At 41.7% G+C, this 17,500-nt stretch overlaps 1 protein-coding gene across 1 annotated transcript in view; it reads left to right on the top strand.

Annotated features, from left to right (window-relative positions):
• Positions 1-17,500, top strand: part of PRODH (proline dehydrogenase 1) — a 255,515-nt gene that overhangs the window by 150,239 nt on the left and 87,776 nt on the right. The window contains exon 8 of the mRNA XM_077461427.1: positions 7,343-7,424. Within this exon, the coding sequence (XP_077317553.1) occupies positions 7,343-7,424 (82 nt within the window). The remainder of the gene's footprint in view (positions 1-7,342; positions 7,425-17,500) is intronic.

Genomic DNA, 17,500 nt, shown 5'->3' with positions numbered 1-17,500 from the left:
TCCCTCAGCACCTGGCTTTCAACAGCCATGTTGTTAAAGCCAGTGACGGTAAAGCAGGATGAAGTATTGGACCTTGCAACAGAAGGTTCTTTCACATCGGCAGTCGCAAAGGAACATCCGCCACTATTCGTACTATGTTGGTGTACCACGGACGCCAAGGCCAATCTGGGGCAATCAGAATCACCGGAATCCCCTCGGCCTCCACTCTGCGAAGCAGACGTGGTAGAAGTTTGAGTGGGGGGAAGGCATAAATCAGCCGATAATGCCCCCATTGAGCAACCAACGCATCTGCCCAGGGATCCTTTGACCTGGCTACAAACCTCTGTACCTTTCGATTTGAGTCAAGATGCCAAGGCATCCACATCTGGCGTGCCTCACCTTAGGCAAAGGAGACAAAATACATCCGGATGTAGCGAACATTCCCTTTGGTCCAGCATCTGATTACTTATGTAGTCTGCTTGTCAGTTTTCTATGGCCGGAATGTACACAGCTGTCAGAGCCGGCACGCGCCGCTTTGCCCACCGCAGGATGTGAGCCACCTCCAATGCTGCAGCCGAGCGCCTTGTTCCTCCTTGATGGTTGACATACGTCACAGCCCTGGCGTTGTCCGACTGGATCCTGACCGGATGCCCCTGCAGCCTCTGTGACCATGACCAGGCTGGCGTCCGTTGTGATCACCGTCCAATGAAGTGGGAGGAACGACTTCCCGGGCCGAAGGGCCGGCGACCTCAGCCACCAGAGCAGGGAATCCCTGACTAGCTGGCTCACACTAATTTGACAATCCAGGGACAACAGAGATTTATTCCATTTGGACAGGATCTCCTTTTGCAAGACTCGAGTGTGGAATTGAGCATACGGTACCGCCTCGAAAGTGGGTACCATTAGACCCAAGGACTCGCATGCAAAAACGCAGTGACGACCACCTGTGGACACCTACAACTTCACCGCAGCTTGAAGAGTCTGCAGCTTGTCTGAAAGGAGACTCTTGCCTCTGAGGAATCCAGAAGCAAGCCCAGGTACTCCAGGCATTGAGTCGACACCAACACTGACTTCTGCAGGCTCAGTACCCAACCAAACTCCCGAAGAGTTTGCATAGTGATTACCACATCCTCCCTTAATTCTGAGGCGGAAGCTGCCCTCAGAAGGAGGTCCTCCAGGTAACCCACGATTGTGATCCCTTGCTGCCTCAGGAAAGCCAAAATTGGGGCTAGTACTTTGGTGAAGACACTCTGTGCCGATGCCAGGCCAAAAGGGAGAGCTACAAATTATTAGTGCTTGTCCCCGACTGCAAATCGCAGAAAACTCTGATGCTTGATGCATAAGGGGACATACAGTTATGCGTCCTTGATGTCCAGGGATGCCAGAAAATCCCCCTGATGGAGTGCAGCGACCACTGAGCAAACTGATTCCATCCTGAACCTTTGTACTTTCACAAAGCTGTTGAGGGCCCTGAGGTCCAGGACCGAACAGACCCCTTCCTTCTTTGGGACTACAAACAGATTGGAGTAGAAACCCTGAAACCTTTCTGGCGTCGGTACAGGTACTATCACCCTGCGCAGCAATCCTCTACTGCACCAAACAGGGCCTCCCAATGAGCCAGAAGAAGCTGAAGGTTGGAGGGAAAAAATCTGTTTGGCGGACAAGAAAGAAACTCTATCTTGTACCCTGAGGAAGCCAGTTCATAAACCCACTGGTCAGAAAGGAGGGAGGTCCACCGGGCTGAAAACTCCCAAAGATGATTCCCCCCCCCATCGGAGAGTCGAGGGGGGGGGGCAAACAGATTTGCTCGTAGGCTTGTTTGGCTTGGGAAACCAGGGATGAGCGGAAAAGGAGCGCCCTTGCCTACGGCGTGGCTCCTTCCCTTTTCTGGACTGTGGGAGTAACCTACTCTTAAACCCAGTAACATTCTTAATAATGTCATCCAGCGAGGCTCCAAATAGCCTCTCTCCCTGGAAGGGCAAGTCCACCAGTGCTTTCTTGGGTGCCTGGTCCGCAGACCAGCAGTTCAGCCAAATGAGGTGACGTAGCACTACTGCTGATACTGAGGCTCTAGAGAACAAGGGGGCCGTATCTAAGGCCGCATCACAGACATACTTTAAGGCCCTGCACCAACTCGTCTGCCAGCTCCACCCAAAGCGTGGAAGCCTGTTGCTTCTCCAATTCACTGTGCAACAATTTAGCCCATTCAGTAAGCGTCTGCGATACCAGGGCCGTGGCTAACACTGGGCGCACTGCCTACCGCACCACGGTAAACATGGACCGGGCAACCGCCTCGGCCCTTTTATCGGCAGGGTCCTTGAAAGTAGGAGTCCCTTCCACCAGAATCGTGGTTACCTTATTTAACCTGGATACTGGGGGGGGGGGTCAACAATCAGAGGAGATGTCCATTTCTTCAGGAGACTCTCCTCAAAGAGGAAACACACCGCCATGCGTTTCAGGACTGAAAAGGCCCGGTTGCGTTTTTTCCATTCCTTGTAAACAAACTTATCAAAATAAGTTGGTTAAGGAAACACCTTAGCATTGCGGGCCGGGTTGTGGGACCTGAAAGGGACCGACGCCCCTGTAGATGCCCCCGCCATATCCTCAATTTTTAGGGTATGAAATGAAAATGGCCACTGAACTACTAGGAAAATGGTCACGTAGTGCGCGGCAGCCTCCCTACATGTCACATACAGCACAGAAACCCCACAGTGGCCCAGAAATGGGGAAGATGACGAGCGGACCCCCAACACCCAGCACAGCCCTCTGCCAGGACTCGGAGCCCCCCCCCCCCCCCCCGGCTGGATACATGCACCGCACCCCTATGTGCCTAGTCAAACAGCGGCCCATAGCATGGGGAGGAGGGAAGGACAGGGTAAGAAGAAAGGGAAAGTGAGAGACCCCCTAGTTCATCTCCCGGGGAATGCCCAGCTGCTACATCCTGCCGAGACAGGTGGAACCAAACTAATCCCTCCAGAAGGGACTGCTGGAGACATTCCACAGAGAGAGACACATCACCCGAGCAGTACGGGGTGGCTGCCGGCCACGGTACACTGTGACAGACAGCAGTAGCCCGGTCATAGTTGTTTCCAGGAGCATATAGCTCACCGGCCGCCCCTGGATTAGACGGGCTATGTTGTGGTTGACCCAGTGCGTAGCTAGGGCCTGCTCACGCTCGATGGCCAGGCTGAGGAGACTTCCAGGATCTATATTATCCAGCCTGTCGCCCAGCCTGGCTGTTGATTGTAGATCACCGGAATCAAAAATGCAGAAAAAAGAAGATTCCCAGGACCAATGGTCCCATCGGGAGCCAGGTTCTTCTACACTAGGCAGAAAAAAACTGAGCTGCTGGATGCAGTGTGAGGGGTTATAGCCAGTAGGATCGCCCCCTGGGCAGTACCGTGCAAGTGTTGCTATTTTTAACACTTTCTGCCTAGTCCTCTCCTAAAGGGGCGATATAACCCTAAGGTCAAGCAGAGCTACTGTGTCCGTCAATGAATTTCAGAGAAAAGGATTTTACATTGAGTACAAAAATCCTATTTTTGTTGCCATTGGTTTAAACCTTAATGGCTGTGTGTTGTGTTATTTTGAGGGGACAGCAAATTTACACTGAAGAAATGACACCTTGCTACAATGTAAAGTAGTGAGTGTACAGCTTGTATAACAGTGTTGTCACATGAATAGATATAATAAAATATTTACAAAAATGTGAGGGTTGTACTCAGTTTTGTGAGATTTTCTATATATAATACATATATATATTCATTCACATGGTTTTAGTGTATATCAGTATTGTTATACCAATTAGCATTTAATATTCACATAAAACATTTATGAGCTATACAAGCAATATTAGACCAGTCTTGCCTGTTGAAGCCATATAATGGATAATTTAAAAATATCAGACGTAATGAAATGGTTGATACATTCTCAGTAATGTAGCTATAAATGACCATTCAGCAGTACGACAATTATGCAGTAGTAATGTTCATGGTCAAGTCACAGGCAAAAAAAAAGCTGTATTCCTGGACAAGTTCTATATTGCCAAAAAGACTTAAAAATACATTTTAGGTTTAAAATATTACATATGTATGCCTGTGGAATAAACCCTGAGGGTCTGCTCATTATAAAAATGGTTATGTTCCTAAATGGACTGATTTCTGAGAAAATAAGCTGTTAATATTGCTTAAAGCCCATTTGAAATGTCAATTTAAATCCGTTGAAAGCCTCAAAACAAAGAGTGTTCAAAATCCCCACAATTTTCTTTAGAAGGTGAAGTAACAGTGGCTGTCCCCTTCTAGCTTGGTCCAGAGAAGCACCCTTCTTTTGTAAGCAGTGGTTGCTCTGCAGAGGTCTAACATGAGCCCAATTGGCAAAGATCATGCTACATTCTGATTAAAATACACTAGAAGAAGGTGTGTTTGGACCTGTTTAGAAATCGCTTCTTCCACACAAAGTATGAGTCCATTTTTTTGTTTTAATGCATATAGAATGTACTTTGGCTTTAAACTGAAAGTTCATGTTTGATTATATACCGTAGTTGCTTTTATCGAATACAAGGAGGACACCGAGGCCTAGAATTTAAAGGAAACCTCTCTGGATAGAAATATGGGAATGGCTGTTGCGAACATGAGATTATAGATTCAAGTTTCTATGCTGTCTTTTTTTTTTTTTTTAATCCTCTTCCCGTTACTAATTCAGACCCAGAACAAACCTGGATCCTGTAAAGCAAGGGTCTCAAACTGGCGGCTGTCCAGCATTTGCAAAACGACAATGCTACTACTACTCATGCTTGTAACTGTCAGCCTTGCAATGCCTCATGTGAATTGTAGTTTTGCAACAGCTGGAAGGCCACCAGTTTGAGACCCCTGCTGTAAAGTGTCAAGAAAAAATACATTTTGAGGTCAGTGACATACCAGTCATGATACAAGGGTCACAATGACCTTTTTTTTTCTTTTTTGGGGGGGGGGGGGGCTTTTGTCTTCAAAAGTCAGTAAATGCAGATCTCATATCTTTTCTGACAGGTGTTCTTTCATTTTCATCATGTGTGGATGAGTTGCGCAATACATAGGCTGTCATCACCCCTTTCACTCAAAATATCTTAAATTTTTCTTGTTTTATTATTTGGAATACTAAAACAAGCTGATCTTTTTTTCCAGTGTCCGAAAATATGGGCACTGACATTGTTATTAATATTGGACAAAGCTGCGCTTATGTAGTACAGGAAATAGAAAAAATAAAAAGATATATATATATATATATATATATATATATATATATATATATATATATATATATATATATATATATATAAGGTTGCAGCCCCCCAGACAAGAAATCCCCACAGGGGGTTTTCACAAGTGGTTAGTAATCTATAAAAAACCTAATATTGGAGAAAAGGACCACCGTTATTTCCAACAAACCAGGTGTCACCTCGATTTAATAAATTTGTTAGTATACGTTAATCTTTCTGTATCAATTATAGGTGTTCTAATTATCACATCCCTAAAGTATAAAATCAATAAATTGTGAAAAAAGCCTATAGATGCCCATAGAAAGCACTTTAGTGCAAGAATAAGTGCAAAATAATATGATACTTAATGCGACTGGCGTTTTAAAATCGCATAGGTACTATGTGTTGAATTTTTCCAAAACACTGATAAATTACATACAATCAAATGATCAAATTATAAAGTGCAAATATATGGAAAAAATACAGTATGGCTATAAAATCTATAACCATATACTCCAAACCTCATGATTATAATAGTGCAATATCACAAAGTGAAAAAAGACATTGACTACCTTCTGAAAATATTTCTTGCCTTGAATACTGGCTCAATTATTAATAATAAACAACTTGACGCACTATATGTGATATTGTGCAAACCTTGAATAATAACTCAATTCAATATACAGAATCGTATAGTCCGTAAGTAAAAGGTAATATGGTGAAAGTCCCAAATAAATGCTTTCCACATCACCGCTGTGTAATGTTAGAAGAATTACGTTTGATCATATCTTGAAATCACCCCGTGAGCCACCAGCATCTGTGAGAAGAGAACTCTTACCAAAGCGAGTAGATTCCAATACAGAGTCATATGTGCTTATAAAGTGATCATCATATTACCAAGGAATCTGAACCATCTTGCTGATTAGGTTAGACTCTCTAATGTGTCCCACTCTCCAATAAGCAGCAGCATCAGTATCGGCCATATAGATCACAGGGTTCAACATAGAATCAAAAATACTTCAAACGCGTTTCATCATAACTGACATCATCTGGGGCATAAGCGCTTATGCCCCCGATGTTGGTTATGACAAAACACAATTCAATTATTCTCTGATCTGGATGAAGTATGCAGACCAATAAAGCCAAATGTATTATATTCATATCTGTTGCAGGTAAAATTAATGAAGCAGGAGTGTCAGCATGACAGCTAGGCAACTAGTATAAGTGGGACGTTGTTAATGGAAGCCCCCATGTTTTTCTTTTGAGAGGTTACATTTAACGTATTCATAGTGCAGGGTCACCTGCAGTGTTATTTTTTTATGTCAAATTTAGATTTGGTTTTAGTTGTCTTTTGACTAAAATGCCATTTTAGTTTTGTAGTATTTTAGTCCGCTAAAATCTCCAGTGCATTTTAGTCCACTAAAATCTTATGGGTTTAGTTATATTTTAATGCATTGTTTCTTTAGAACTGCCAAACATTATATACTCCTGGAGTAAAAATCGAATAACATGTTTATTATTTATGGTATTAAGGTTTAAACATGCACAACAGATTTGGTTGTTGTGATATAAATTCAATTTCGTTTTAGTCATTGTCTTTTGACTAAAAAGCAGTTTTAGTCGTATTTTAGTCATCTGAATTTAGTCATATTTTATTAGACTAAAATAGTATTAATTTAGTCAACAAAAATATTTTAGTCGACTAAATTAACACTGGTCATCTGCTTATAGATATACATTTTTCTGTGAAACGATGAGCCTTACCTATTTATTGTAAATACTTCAAGAAACATATACCATGTGCTACAACCCTAGCAATGCCTATATACCAGAAAACAAATGCACCAACAACATTTAGATAAATATGTTTAAACTTGACTACTTTTGTGTTGTGTATTTGGCAGCAATGGCTTCACACTATGCAGGGAAATAAAATAGTCTGGAAGCAAACTAATTCAGCGTTAACATTTCTAATATCACAAACTATGCACATGGGTGTTCCTTTAAACTAGCAGCATTTTGATTCATTTCTTATGCATTAAATTAATTTACGCCTGTCAAAATATTCTACATACTGTCTTTAAAGCTTGTTGCTATACTGTGTAAACTGACCAATCTATCATTGTTTAGAACTGTGGATTTGCTGGACTGGAACAGTTTGATTGACAGCAGGACCAAGCTCTCCAAACTTCTTTTGGTGCCGAACGTGCAGGTATTTTTTTCCTTTTTACGAATGTATTTTAAATGTGTATGCGTAAGCATCAGTTGGGAATTTAACAAAATCTTTGTTAAAGAGGATTAACCTTTACGTGGGCCCTGGATATTCACTTCTATTATTTTATTCTTATTGTTTAAAAATGTTCAGCACTCTGCATCCAGATTTGTCATAGGTTTGTCATAAGTGAACTCAACATCTGATTTTCGAATGGTCAGCATAGAAATTGTCACACAAGTCAAAAGTACAAACACGCATGCTCGGAATCAAGGAACGAGCCGGAAGAATTTGATCTTGTAAACTACTGTTCGGAATCTAGAATTAACATTCATGGTGTAGCAAGTGATGAAATGTTGAAATGCAGAGCACATTTTTCTCTTCTTTAATGGAATAATAATTAAACTGTTTTGCTGGTGAAACTGATGTAGCTATGCCAAACGTATTTTAAAAGGCATTTGTTTTGTGCGATCTGACTATGGTGAATCAACGATCACCAAACTTCAAAAAATTAGCAGAAGGGGCCCAGAGGGTGGCGCTTGAAAAATTAATTTCCTCTTTATATTCTGATAGTACATCACTACGTTCGTGTTTGTCAAGCGACAATTTGAGAATCGTTAGTATGCTAGATCCTGCGCTTTTGACAAAAAAAAAAAAATCAGACGCTCGGTCGTACATCAATCAAACCGTGTGTACGAGGCCTAAATCAACATCAGTAAAACTAGCCCCTTTTGTGAAAATAATGACACTTCGAAAGGCACAAGTGGAAATCAAAGGGATGTTCCTACTAAGCGAAACATAACAGAGCTGTATCTCGGAGGCTTAACTACCATGATGCAACAGTAGTTTCTCTTATTCTGTTTTGTGTTTACTATGCTGTCACTCATCAAGATGTATTGGACAAGCTGTGTAATTCGTTTTAGAAGTTATATCCCTGATTTTCTGAAAAAAATGGTCTTCCTTTCTCTGCTTAAATATTTATGTGTGTATATGAGACAATGGTTTCCCAATACCTCTGACCATTGTTGGCCATGCAATCAAGAGAAAGGCACTACACCACATATTTCGTGGGAGTGCTCCCTCGTCCAAACATACTGTCAAAAGGTCATTGCTACGATAAAACATAACAAACTGTTGTCTTTTAAATATCGCCCATTGCACCATGAAAAAATATATAAAAGGTCCTTCATTAGACACATCTACAATTCCAAGATTTTTTAAATCGACACATTCCCCTACAATTGTGGAATGGCTCCGTTCAGTAGAAAATCTCTACACTTTGGAAGAGACCAGAGCAATAGCAAATGAAGACCCAGACAAATTCAATAAAACCTGTAGCGTATGGGTTACATTTAACCACTTCCCGACCAGAGCACGACGATGCACTTCGACAGAATGGCACGGGCAGGCATATTGGCGTACAGGTACGTCCAATATTCAATGCCGCCCTGCCATCGGGAGCGCGGCGGCGCGCTCCTGCGCTGGTCGGGACCCCCGTGAGTCCGGTCGTGGGACCCGCGGACTCGATCGCCGCGGGCATCCCCGCGATCGTCTCACGGAGCGGCCGAATGGAGGAAATGCTGTGTAAACAACATTTCTCCATTCTGCCTAGCAACTAGTGACGCTGATCTCTGCTCCATGTGATTGGAGCAGAGATCAGTGTTCACTAGATGAAAGCCCAACCCCCCCACAGTTAGTAACACACCCCTAGGAACACTTAACCCCTACACTGCCACCCACTGGTTAATCCTTTCACTGCCAGTGTCATTTACACAGGAATCACTGCATTTATATAGCAGTGATTACTGTATAAATGACAGTGGTCCCAAAAATGTGTCAAAAATGTCCGATGGGTCCCCCACAATGTCGCAGTCACAATAAAAATCGCTGATCGCCGCCATTACTAGTAAAAAAAAATACTCAAAAGACTATGACAAGATTGCTAATAGCTAAGATGTAATGTTTGGATATATCCCGATCAACCCTATTTCTCTATAACATGGTGGCGGCTCCATTGCTACACTTTCATTTCTTCTCATTTCTCCTCTTTCCTTTCTTCTACTCTTTCCTTTCTTCTACTCTTTTTTTCCTTTCTTCTACTCTTTTTTTCCTTTCTTCTACTCTTTTTTTCCTTTCTTCTACTCTTTGCTTTCTTCTACTCTTTGCTTTCTTCTACTCTTTGCTTTCTTCTACTCTTTGCTTTCTTCTACTCTTTGCTTTCTTCTACTCTTTGCTTTCTTCTACTCTTGTTTTTCTGACTAAGCACTTCTGTAATATGTAAAATACACTGGCTCCAGATACAGATTTTGTATGCACTTACTCTATATATTAGAGTTCTTGTTATGTATGCAGTTTACCTGCACACTAACGTAGCATTTCTTACTATCTACGCGTCTACTCGCACAGTGAATGTGTTTTAAACATTCAGGTTATCTGTATCATTGCTTATCATTGTACAGGGGTAGGCAACCTGGGGCCCTCCAGCTGTTGCAGAACTAAAAGTCCCATCATGCCTCTGGGAGTAATTGTAGCTGTCAGCCTTGCAAGGCCTCCTGGGAAATGTAGATCCACAACAGCTGGAGGGCACCAGGTTGCCTACCCCTACTCTTGTAAATGTATATTATGTACATATTTGATGCACAGAGTTTGTATAACATTATCTTTGTTTATTACAAAAACTTATTTCAATAAACACTTTATTTAAAAAAAAAAAAGTAAATCCCCTTTTGCTGCCAAAACAGCTCCCTTTGCCACCTAAACATTTCTGACCATCCACATGATATAGAAGAATGCATGATTCATCAGACCAGACCACCTTCTTCCATTGCTCCATGGTCCAGTTCTCATGCTCGTGCCTATCTTAGGTGCTTTTGTCCTCATTGGCACCCTGACCCATCTGCGGCTATGCAACCCCTTTTTTTCTGATTTCAACCCATCAACTTCAGGGACAACATATTTACTTTCTGACTAATAGCCTAATATATCCCACCCACTTTCAGATGCCATTATATGTGGTAAGGGTCGTTGTCCTACTGTAGAATAAATTGGGGCCCAATCACACACTTCCCTGATGGTATGGCATGGTAGATAAGTATCTGCCTATATTTCTCAGCATTGAACACAAACTGTCTTCCGCAACCTCACCTTAGTAGCAGCGTTTGGCTGTTCCTCACCCAGTTTTAAGCCTTCTACACAGCTGTTTCTGTTTCCGTTAATGACTGTGTTTCAACCTACAGTGAGGGGGGAAAAGCATTTGATCCCTTACTGATTTTGTATGTTTGCTCCCTGATAAAGAAATGATTAGTCTATAATTTTAAAGGTAGGTTTATTTTAACAGTGCGACACAGAATAACAAACATTTCCAGATAAACTCATTTCAAAAAAAGTTATAAATGATTTTAATGAGTGAAATAAGTATTTGACCCATTCACAAAACATGACTTAGTACTTGGTGACAAAACCCTTGTTGGAAATCAGAGGTCAGAGGTTTCTTGTAGTTGGCCACCAGGTTTTCACACATCTCAGGAGGGATTCTGTCCCACTCCTCTTTGCGGATCCTCTCCAAATTATTACGGTTTCGATTCTGACATTTAGTAACTCAAACCTCCAGCTCTCTCAACATATCTTCTTTGGGATTAAGGCCTGGAGACTGGCTAAGCTACTCCAGGACCTTAAAATATAAAGGGGGGATTTTATGTGGCGCTATCTATAGTGAAACTACCTGTGTCTATTTAATAGTCCACTAACAGCACTCCGGATATATAAAAGAGCAAGGGAGGGGCCGCCAATGTGTAGTATCATAAAAACCTCTTTTATTAAATAAAATATCCACACTTACATTGACATAACGAAAAACAGATGTAAATACCGATGCTTCCGGTTTCTGCCCCGACCGGAAGTGACGCTCGACACCTTAGACTCCACCCTGACGCGTTGCGTCACGTATCACATGACTTTGAAGGTAAAGGATACTTTCTCTGTAAAAAATGCTACGCATGTAGACATACTATGGAAAATAAAAATAAAACATTGCATTTTTCATCAGTTGTTACTGGAAAAGAATATACTATTAATGATTGTATCACATGTCGTAGCGAGGGTGTGGTATACCTCCTGGAATGCCCATGCCGTATTCAATATGTGGGAAGGACCAAAAGTGAATTGTGGAAACGGTTAAGGGAGCACGTTCAGAATATAAAAAAGGGCTTTGATGAGCACAGTCTCTCAAGACACTATGCGAAATATCATAAAAAAGATCCATCCTCATTAAAGATCTGTGCGATAGAAAAATATAAACCCCATTGGAGGGGGGATAATAAAATTATTAAGATCAGTCAGGCAGAATCTCGGTGGATCCATGAACTATGCACCTTAACGCCATTAGGCCACAATGTTGATTTTGATTTAAATTGTTTTATCTCTAATTTTTAATTATTCCAATGTGTTTAGTATTAGATGTTCCGTATTATCTTGCTTCTGTATCCTTCTGGTTAAATTGAATATAGGATTAATTATTATTACCATTCAGGAATCCTATATCTATCTGTGGGAATTTTGAAATTTTTACTGAGGTAAATGAAGTAATTTTATTAAGTTTTTAATGAATTTACTATATTTTGATTATATTTTTAAAGTATTTTTATATATTTATTTTTAGCATTTTTCCTATCTTTTTAACATTTAAATCGATTGTTTATATATTAATGGATTAATTGATTCATCAATTGGCCATTAGAAGGCCTTCGTAGTATATTTTTGGCCATATGCATTATTGAAGCTCATTATTTCCCACAAGATGGCTATATGAATTCATCTTTGAGATGGTGAAATGCTATTCTATGCATTGATGTTGTAATTTTGTTTCCATCCACAAGATGGCCACAGTGGGTTTTCCTCCTTTTTAGGATATGGATTGGACTGTTAAAGTGTTGTTTTTTACGGATATAATGTAGTAATGAGATTGTTTAATTTGTATATGTACTAATTTTTGAAACAAGTTAAACTTTTAATATAATTTGAAGGCAGAGCAAGAGACCTGTCCATATGCGAGAGTTGGGTCTGCGCCGCTGCCGTGTAATTAATGCGACAGCCGCGCTGACCATATATAAAGAATAGACACCTCACTCCTATACCCTTTGAGAAAGTCATGTGATACGTGACGCAACGCGTCAGGGTGGAGTCTAAGGTGTCGAGCGTCACTTCCGGTCGGGGCAGAGACCGGAAGCATCGGTATTTACATCTGTTTTTCGTTATGTCAATGTAAGTGTGGATATTTTATTTGATAAAAAGAGGTTTTTATGATACTACACATTGGCGGCCCCTCCCTTGCTCTTTTATATATCCGGAGTGCTGTTAGTGGAAGATCATAGTCTGGGTCCCGGAGGCACACTGACAAGAGGTGGATGATTCCCCTACCCACTACTCTTTAAGCGGCATCTGGTCCTTTCAGGACCTTTCTTTGAGGTGAGAGGCTGGGGGAAACGAGGGGTGCATGTTGAGCACTGAAGCCTAAAGAAGGAAATAGATTGCACATTATCCATTCACACTGCACAGTCTAATACTAGCTGTTTTGGACGGATTGCACAGTACTGGAGTGGACTTTGTTTCACACAATTCACTGGATCTATACTATATTTTACATACTGTTTTGTCTTGTCTGGATTTTTTTCAATTTAAATTTTCATATGCATAATTTTTCTGTGGTTTGCACCATTTGCATGGACTTATTTTTTGGATGCCATTTTTAGTAATTTGGTTGCACTTTATTACGGTTTCATATTCTCTTGCACCTTATTACGGATATTGTATGCACCTTTATTATCGGCATTATTTGCACATTTGCTTGCACTGTATTGTGTTATTTATGACTATTAAATAGACACAGGTAGTTTCACTATAGATAGCGCCACATAAAATCCCCCCTTTATATTTTGTGTTTGAGTGTAGAGAGCACTTTATTATGTGAGCAGCTTTCTAAGAAAAATATTCTTTATTTGGTCCCGTCTGGCTAGGTTGTGCGCAACAGTATTTACTTACTTTTACTCCAGGACCTTAATGTGCTTCTTCTTGAGCCACTCCTTTGTTGCCTTGGCCGTGTGTTTTGGGTCATTGTCATGCAGGAATACCCATCCATGACCCATTTTCAATGCCCTGGCTGAGGGAAGGAGATCCTCACCCAAGATTTGATGGTACATGGACCCATCCATGTACCCTTTGATGCGGTGAAAATGTCCAGTCCCATTAGCAGAAAAATGCCCCCAAAGCATCATGTTTCCATCTCCATGTTTGAGGGTGGGGATTGTGTTCCTGGGGTCAAAGACAGCATTCCTCCTCCAAACTCGGTGAGTTGTTGATGCCAAGGAGCACAATTTTGGTTTCATCTGATCTCAACACTTTCACCCAGTTCTCATGTGAATCATTCAGATGTTCATTAGTAAAACTTCAGACAGGCCTGTGCATGTGCTTTTTCTTGAGCAGGGGGGCCTTGCGTGCGCTGCAGGATTTCAGTCCTTCACGGCATAGTGTGTTACCAATTGTTTTTTTGGCGACGACGGTCCCAGCTGCCTTGAGATCATTGATGTAGTTCTGGGCTGATTCCTCACCATTCTCATGATCATTGAAACTCCACGAGGTGAGATCTTGCATGGAGACCTAGATAAAGGGAGATTGACAGTTATTTTGTGTTTCTTCCATTTGTGAATAATTGCACCAACTGTTGTCACCCCCTCACAAAGCTGCTTTGAGATGGTCTTGTAGCCCATTCCATCCTTGTGTAGGTGTGCAATCTTGTCCCTGACATCCTTGGACAGCTCTTTGGTCTTGGTCATGGTGGAGAGATTGGAATCTGATTGCTTCTGTGGACAGGTGTCTTTTATACAGGTAACAAGCTGAGATTGGGAGCACTCCCTTTAAGAGTGTTCCTAAGCTCAGCTTGTTGCCTGTATAGAAGACACCTGGGATCCAGAAAACTTGCTGATCGGGGATTAAATACTTATTTCCCTCATTAAAATGCCAATCAATTTATAACTTTTTTTGAAATGCGTTTTTCTGGATATGTTGTTTGTTCTCTCTCACGGTGAAAATAAACCACCTACCATTAAAATTATAGACTGATCATTTCTTTGTCAGTGGGCAAATGTACAAAATCAGCAGGGGATTAAATGCTTTTTTCCCTCGCTGTAGCTCACTAGCAGCTACTTGGTATACGTAATTGATTAATCCTATACCTGACTCTAATCCTACCAAATCCCTGACTTTGTGCAAGTGTAAGAATTTATGCTGGTTTGAAGCCAAAGTGTGTGTGAGTGTGTAGACACTGTGTGTATGTATATTTTGGAACAATGCCCACATGAATCAGGTGGCAGATTTTTTTAACATAACACACATTTCTCTGTTCGTTACAAAAGTTGCACACTAGTCTAATGCCACGTACACACGACCGGACTTTTCGAGGGACAAGGTCCGACAGACTTTCGACGGAGTTCTGACGGACTTTCCGAATGAACGGACTTGGCCACACACAATCACACCAAAGTCCGACGGATTTGAACGTGATGACGTACGACTGGACTAGAATAAGGAAGTTCATAGCCAGTAGCCAATAGCTGCCCTTGCGTCGGTTTTTGTCCGTCGGACTAGCATACACACGAGCGGATTTCTCAGTAGGAACTGGGTCCGGCGGAGTTCTGGCGGAAAAATTTGAAACATGTTCCATTTCTAAAGTCTGTCAGACTTTTGCAAATCAAAAGTCTGCTGCAGCCCACACACTATCGAATGGTCTGCCAGAATTGTTCCGTCGGACTTTTGATGTTGAAAAGTCTGGTCGTGTGTACGTGGCATTAGTCCCACCCCTAACTGATGTGTGTCAATTGCAGCGACATGGTCACTTTGTGGCAGGCATTTACAAGGTCTGTGTAAAATGTCTCTAGGGTAGTGAGGTAGTTTTAACCACTTGCAACCGGATCACACCAATATATGGTGGCAAAGTGGTTAGTTGCCGCAAATCGCTCTATGGGTATGTTGTACCCTTTTAAGGGCGATAGCAAGCAAATGCTGGCCGCCTCACAGTGGCGAACCGTTACGCCTGGCCGCCAGGTGTGACTGCGTGCACGAGAGCAGGAACAGGGATTTGTGTGTGTATAAACGCACAAATCCCTGTTCTGTCAGGAGAGGAGAGACAAATCGTTAGTAGGAACAAAGTAGGAATAATATGTCTCCTCCTCTAGTCAGTCCTATCCCCTCAGTTAGAGCACACCTAGAGAACACGCATTTAACCCCTTGATCGCCCCCTAGTGTTAACCCCTTCCTGCATTTTTATAGTGGTGATCGGTGTATTAATGTCAATGGTCCCAAAAATGTGTAAAAAAATGTCCGATCTGTCCGCTGCAATGTCGCAGTGCCACTAAGAATCGCAGATCACCACCATTACTAGTAAAAAAAAAAAAAAAATTGGCATAAATCTTTCCCATATAATGCGTTTTATTTTCAAAATTGTCACTTTTTTTTTTTTATAGTGCAAAAAATAAAAACCGCAGAGGTGACCAAATACCACCAAAAGAAAGCTCTATTTGTGGGGAAAAAAGGACATAAATTTTGTTTGGGTACAGCGTCGTCCAACCGCGCTAAATCTTTTGGTCTGTAAGTGGTTAACAATCGTCGTGGATAAGGAGTACACCAGCCCTAGTATTTGGTTAAATGTATATACAGCCAGCACAGGGCTTGGACTAAAGTTTCCAGACTTCTATTGGCTACAAAAGTTTGAAGACCTTTGGCCTAGAAGACCAAGGTGGATACTGGTGGTGGAGTAAAGGACCTTTGCCATTCAGTGTTGCAAGCAATAGTTTTCTGGGAGAGATGACATTTGGCAGCAGCAGATTCCCAGTCGGCATTATATTTGCCCTCCATGAAGCCTTGGGCTTCATTTATACCACCATATGCATATTTTCTCCATGGAATGCAGGTTTTTATGGTCAGAGCTAGCGGAAGATTGTGCATAGAATACACACCTAAAGTGCCCGTGTTTTGGATGCATACCGTTTTTAATGACTTTGCACATGTATGCCTATACATGGTCACACACATATGTAAAATATGTATGGCCCCCGATGAAGCTGTGTCCTACTTTTTGTGTACCTTTTTTATTCATCAATAGATTTTTATTGTTTTTTTTTTTTTTATAGTAATACAATGTGGACGTTGTAAAACATACAATTTTGTGTGTACATGTCATTACATGGAAATATGTTATATATATTGTTAACATAAAACTGATAACAAAAGTTTATGAAAGGCAGAAACTTATACATCTGGTGTAGTTAAATGGTTGCCATGAAGTAGTGGTACTTACTCCCCCAAGGGAACTCCGCTGGGACCTCTTTTGTCTCCTGGGGGGAAGAGTTAAACTTGGTGATACGTGTGTAACCAAGGTATGTTTTTTGTCTTTATAAAGTACTCGTATACTTGGAATGTTTAAAATACTCAAGTATTCCATACTGACTTGCCATATCATGACCAACATCAAAGGTCCGATGGAACAATTCCGGCAGACCATTCGATCATGTGTGGGCTGCAGCGGACTTTTAATTTGCAAAAATCCGACAGACTTTAGAAATTGAACGTTTCAAATTTTTCCGCCGGAACTCTGCCGAACCCAGTTCTTACCGAGAAATCCGCTCGTGTGTATGCTAGTCCGACGGACAAAAACCAACGCGAGGGCAGCTATTGGCTACTGGCTATGAACTTCCTTATTCTAGTCCGGTCGTACGTCATCACGTTAGAATCCGTCGGACTTTGGTGTGATTGTGTGTGGCCAAGTCCGTTCATTCGGCAACTCTGTCAGAACTCTGTCAGAACTCTGTCAGAACTCTGTCAGAACTCTGTCAGAACTCTGTCAGAACTCTGTCAGAACTCTGTCAGAACTCTGTCAGAACTCTGTCAGAACTCTGTCAGAACTCTGTCAGAACTCTGTCGAAAGTCTGTCGGATCTAGTCCCTCCAAAAGTCCGGTCGTGTGTACGCGGCATAAGTGTTCTTACATCAGACATTTTTCAGCACCCGCCCATTGTTCCCAAACTAACC

The sequence above is a fragment of the Lithobates pipiens genome, unplaced genomic scaffold (assembly GCF_037356315.1).
Source record: "Lithobates pipiens isolate NorthernLeopardFrog02 unplaced genomic scaffold, aLitPip1_a1.2 Scaffold_3, whole genome shotgun sequence".
Taxonomy (NCBI): Eukaryota; Metazoa; Chordata; class Amphibia; order Anura; family Ranidae; genus Lithobates; species Lithobates pipiens.
This window is presented reverse-complemented; position numbering and strand designations above follow the sequence as displayed.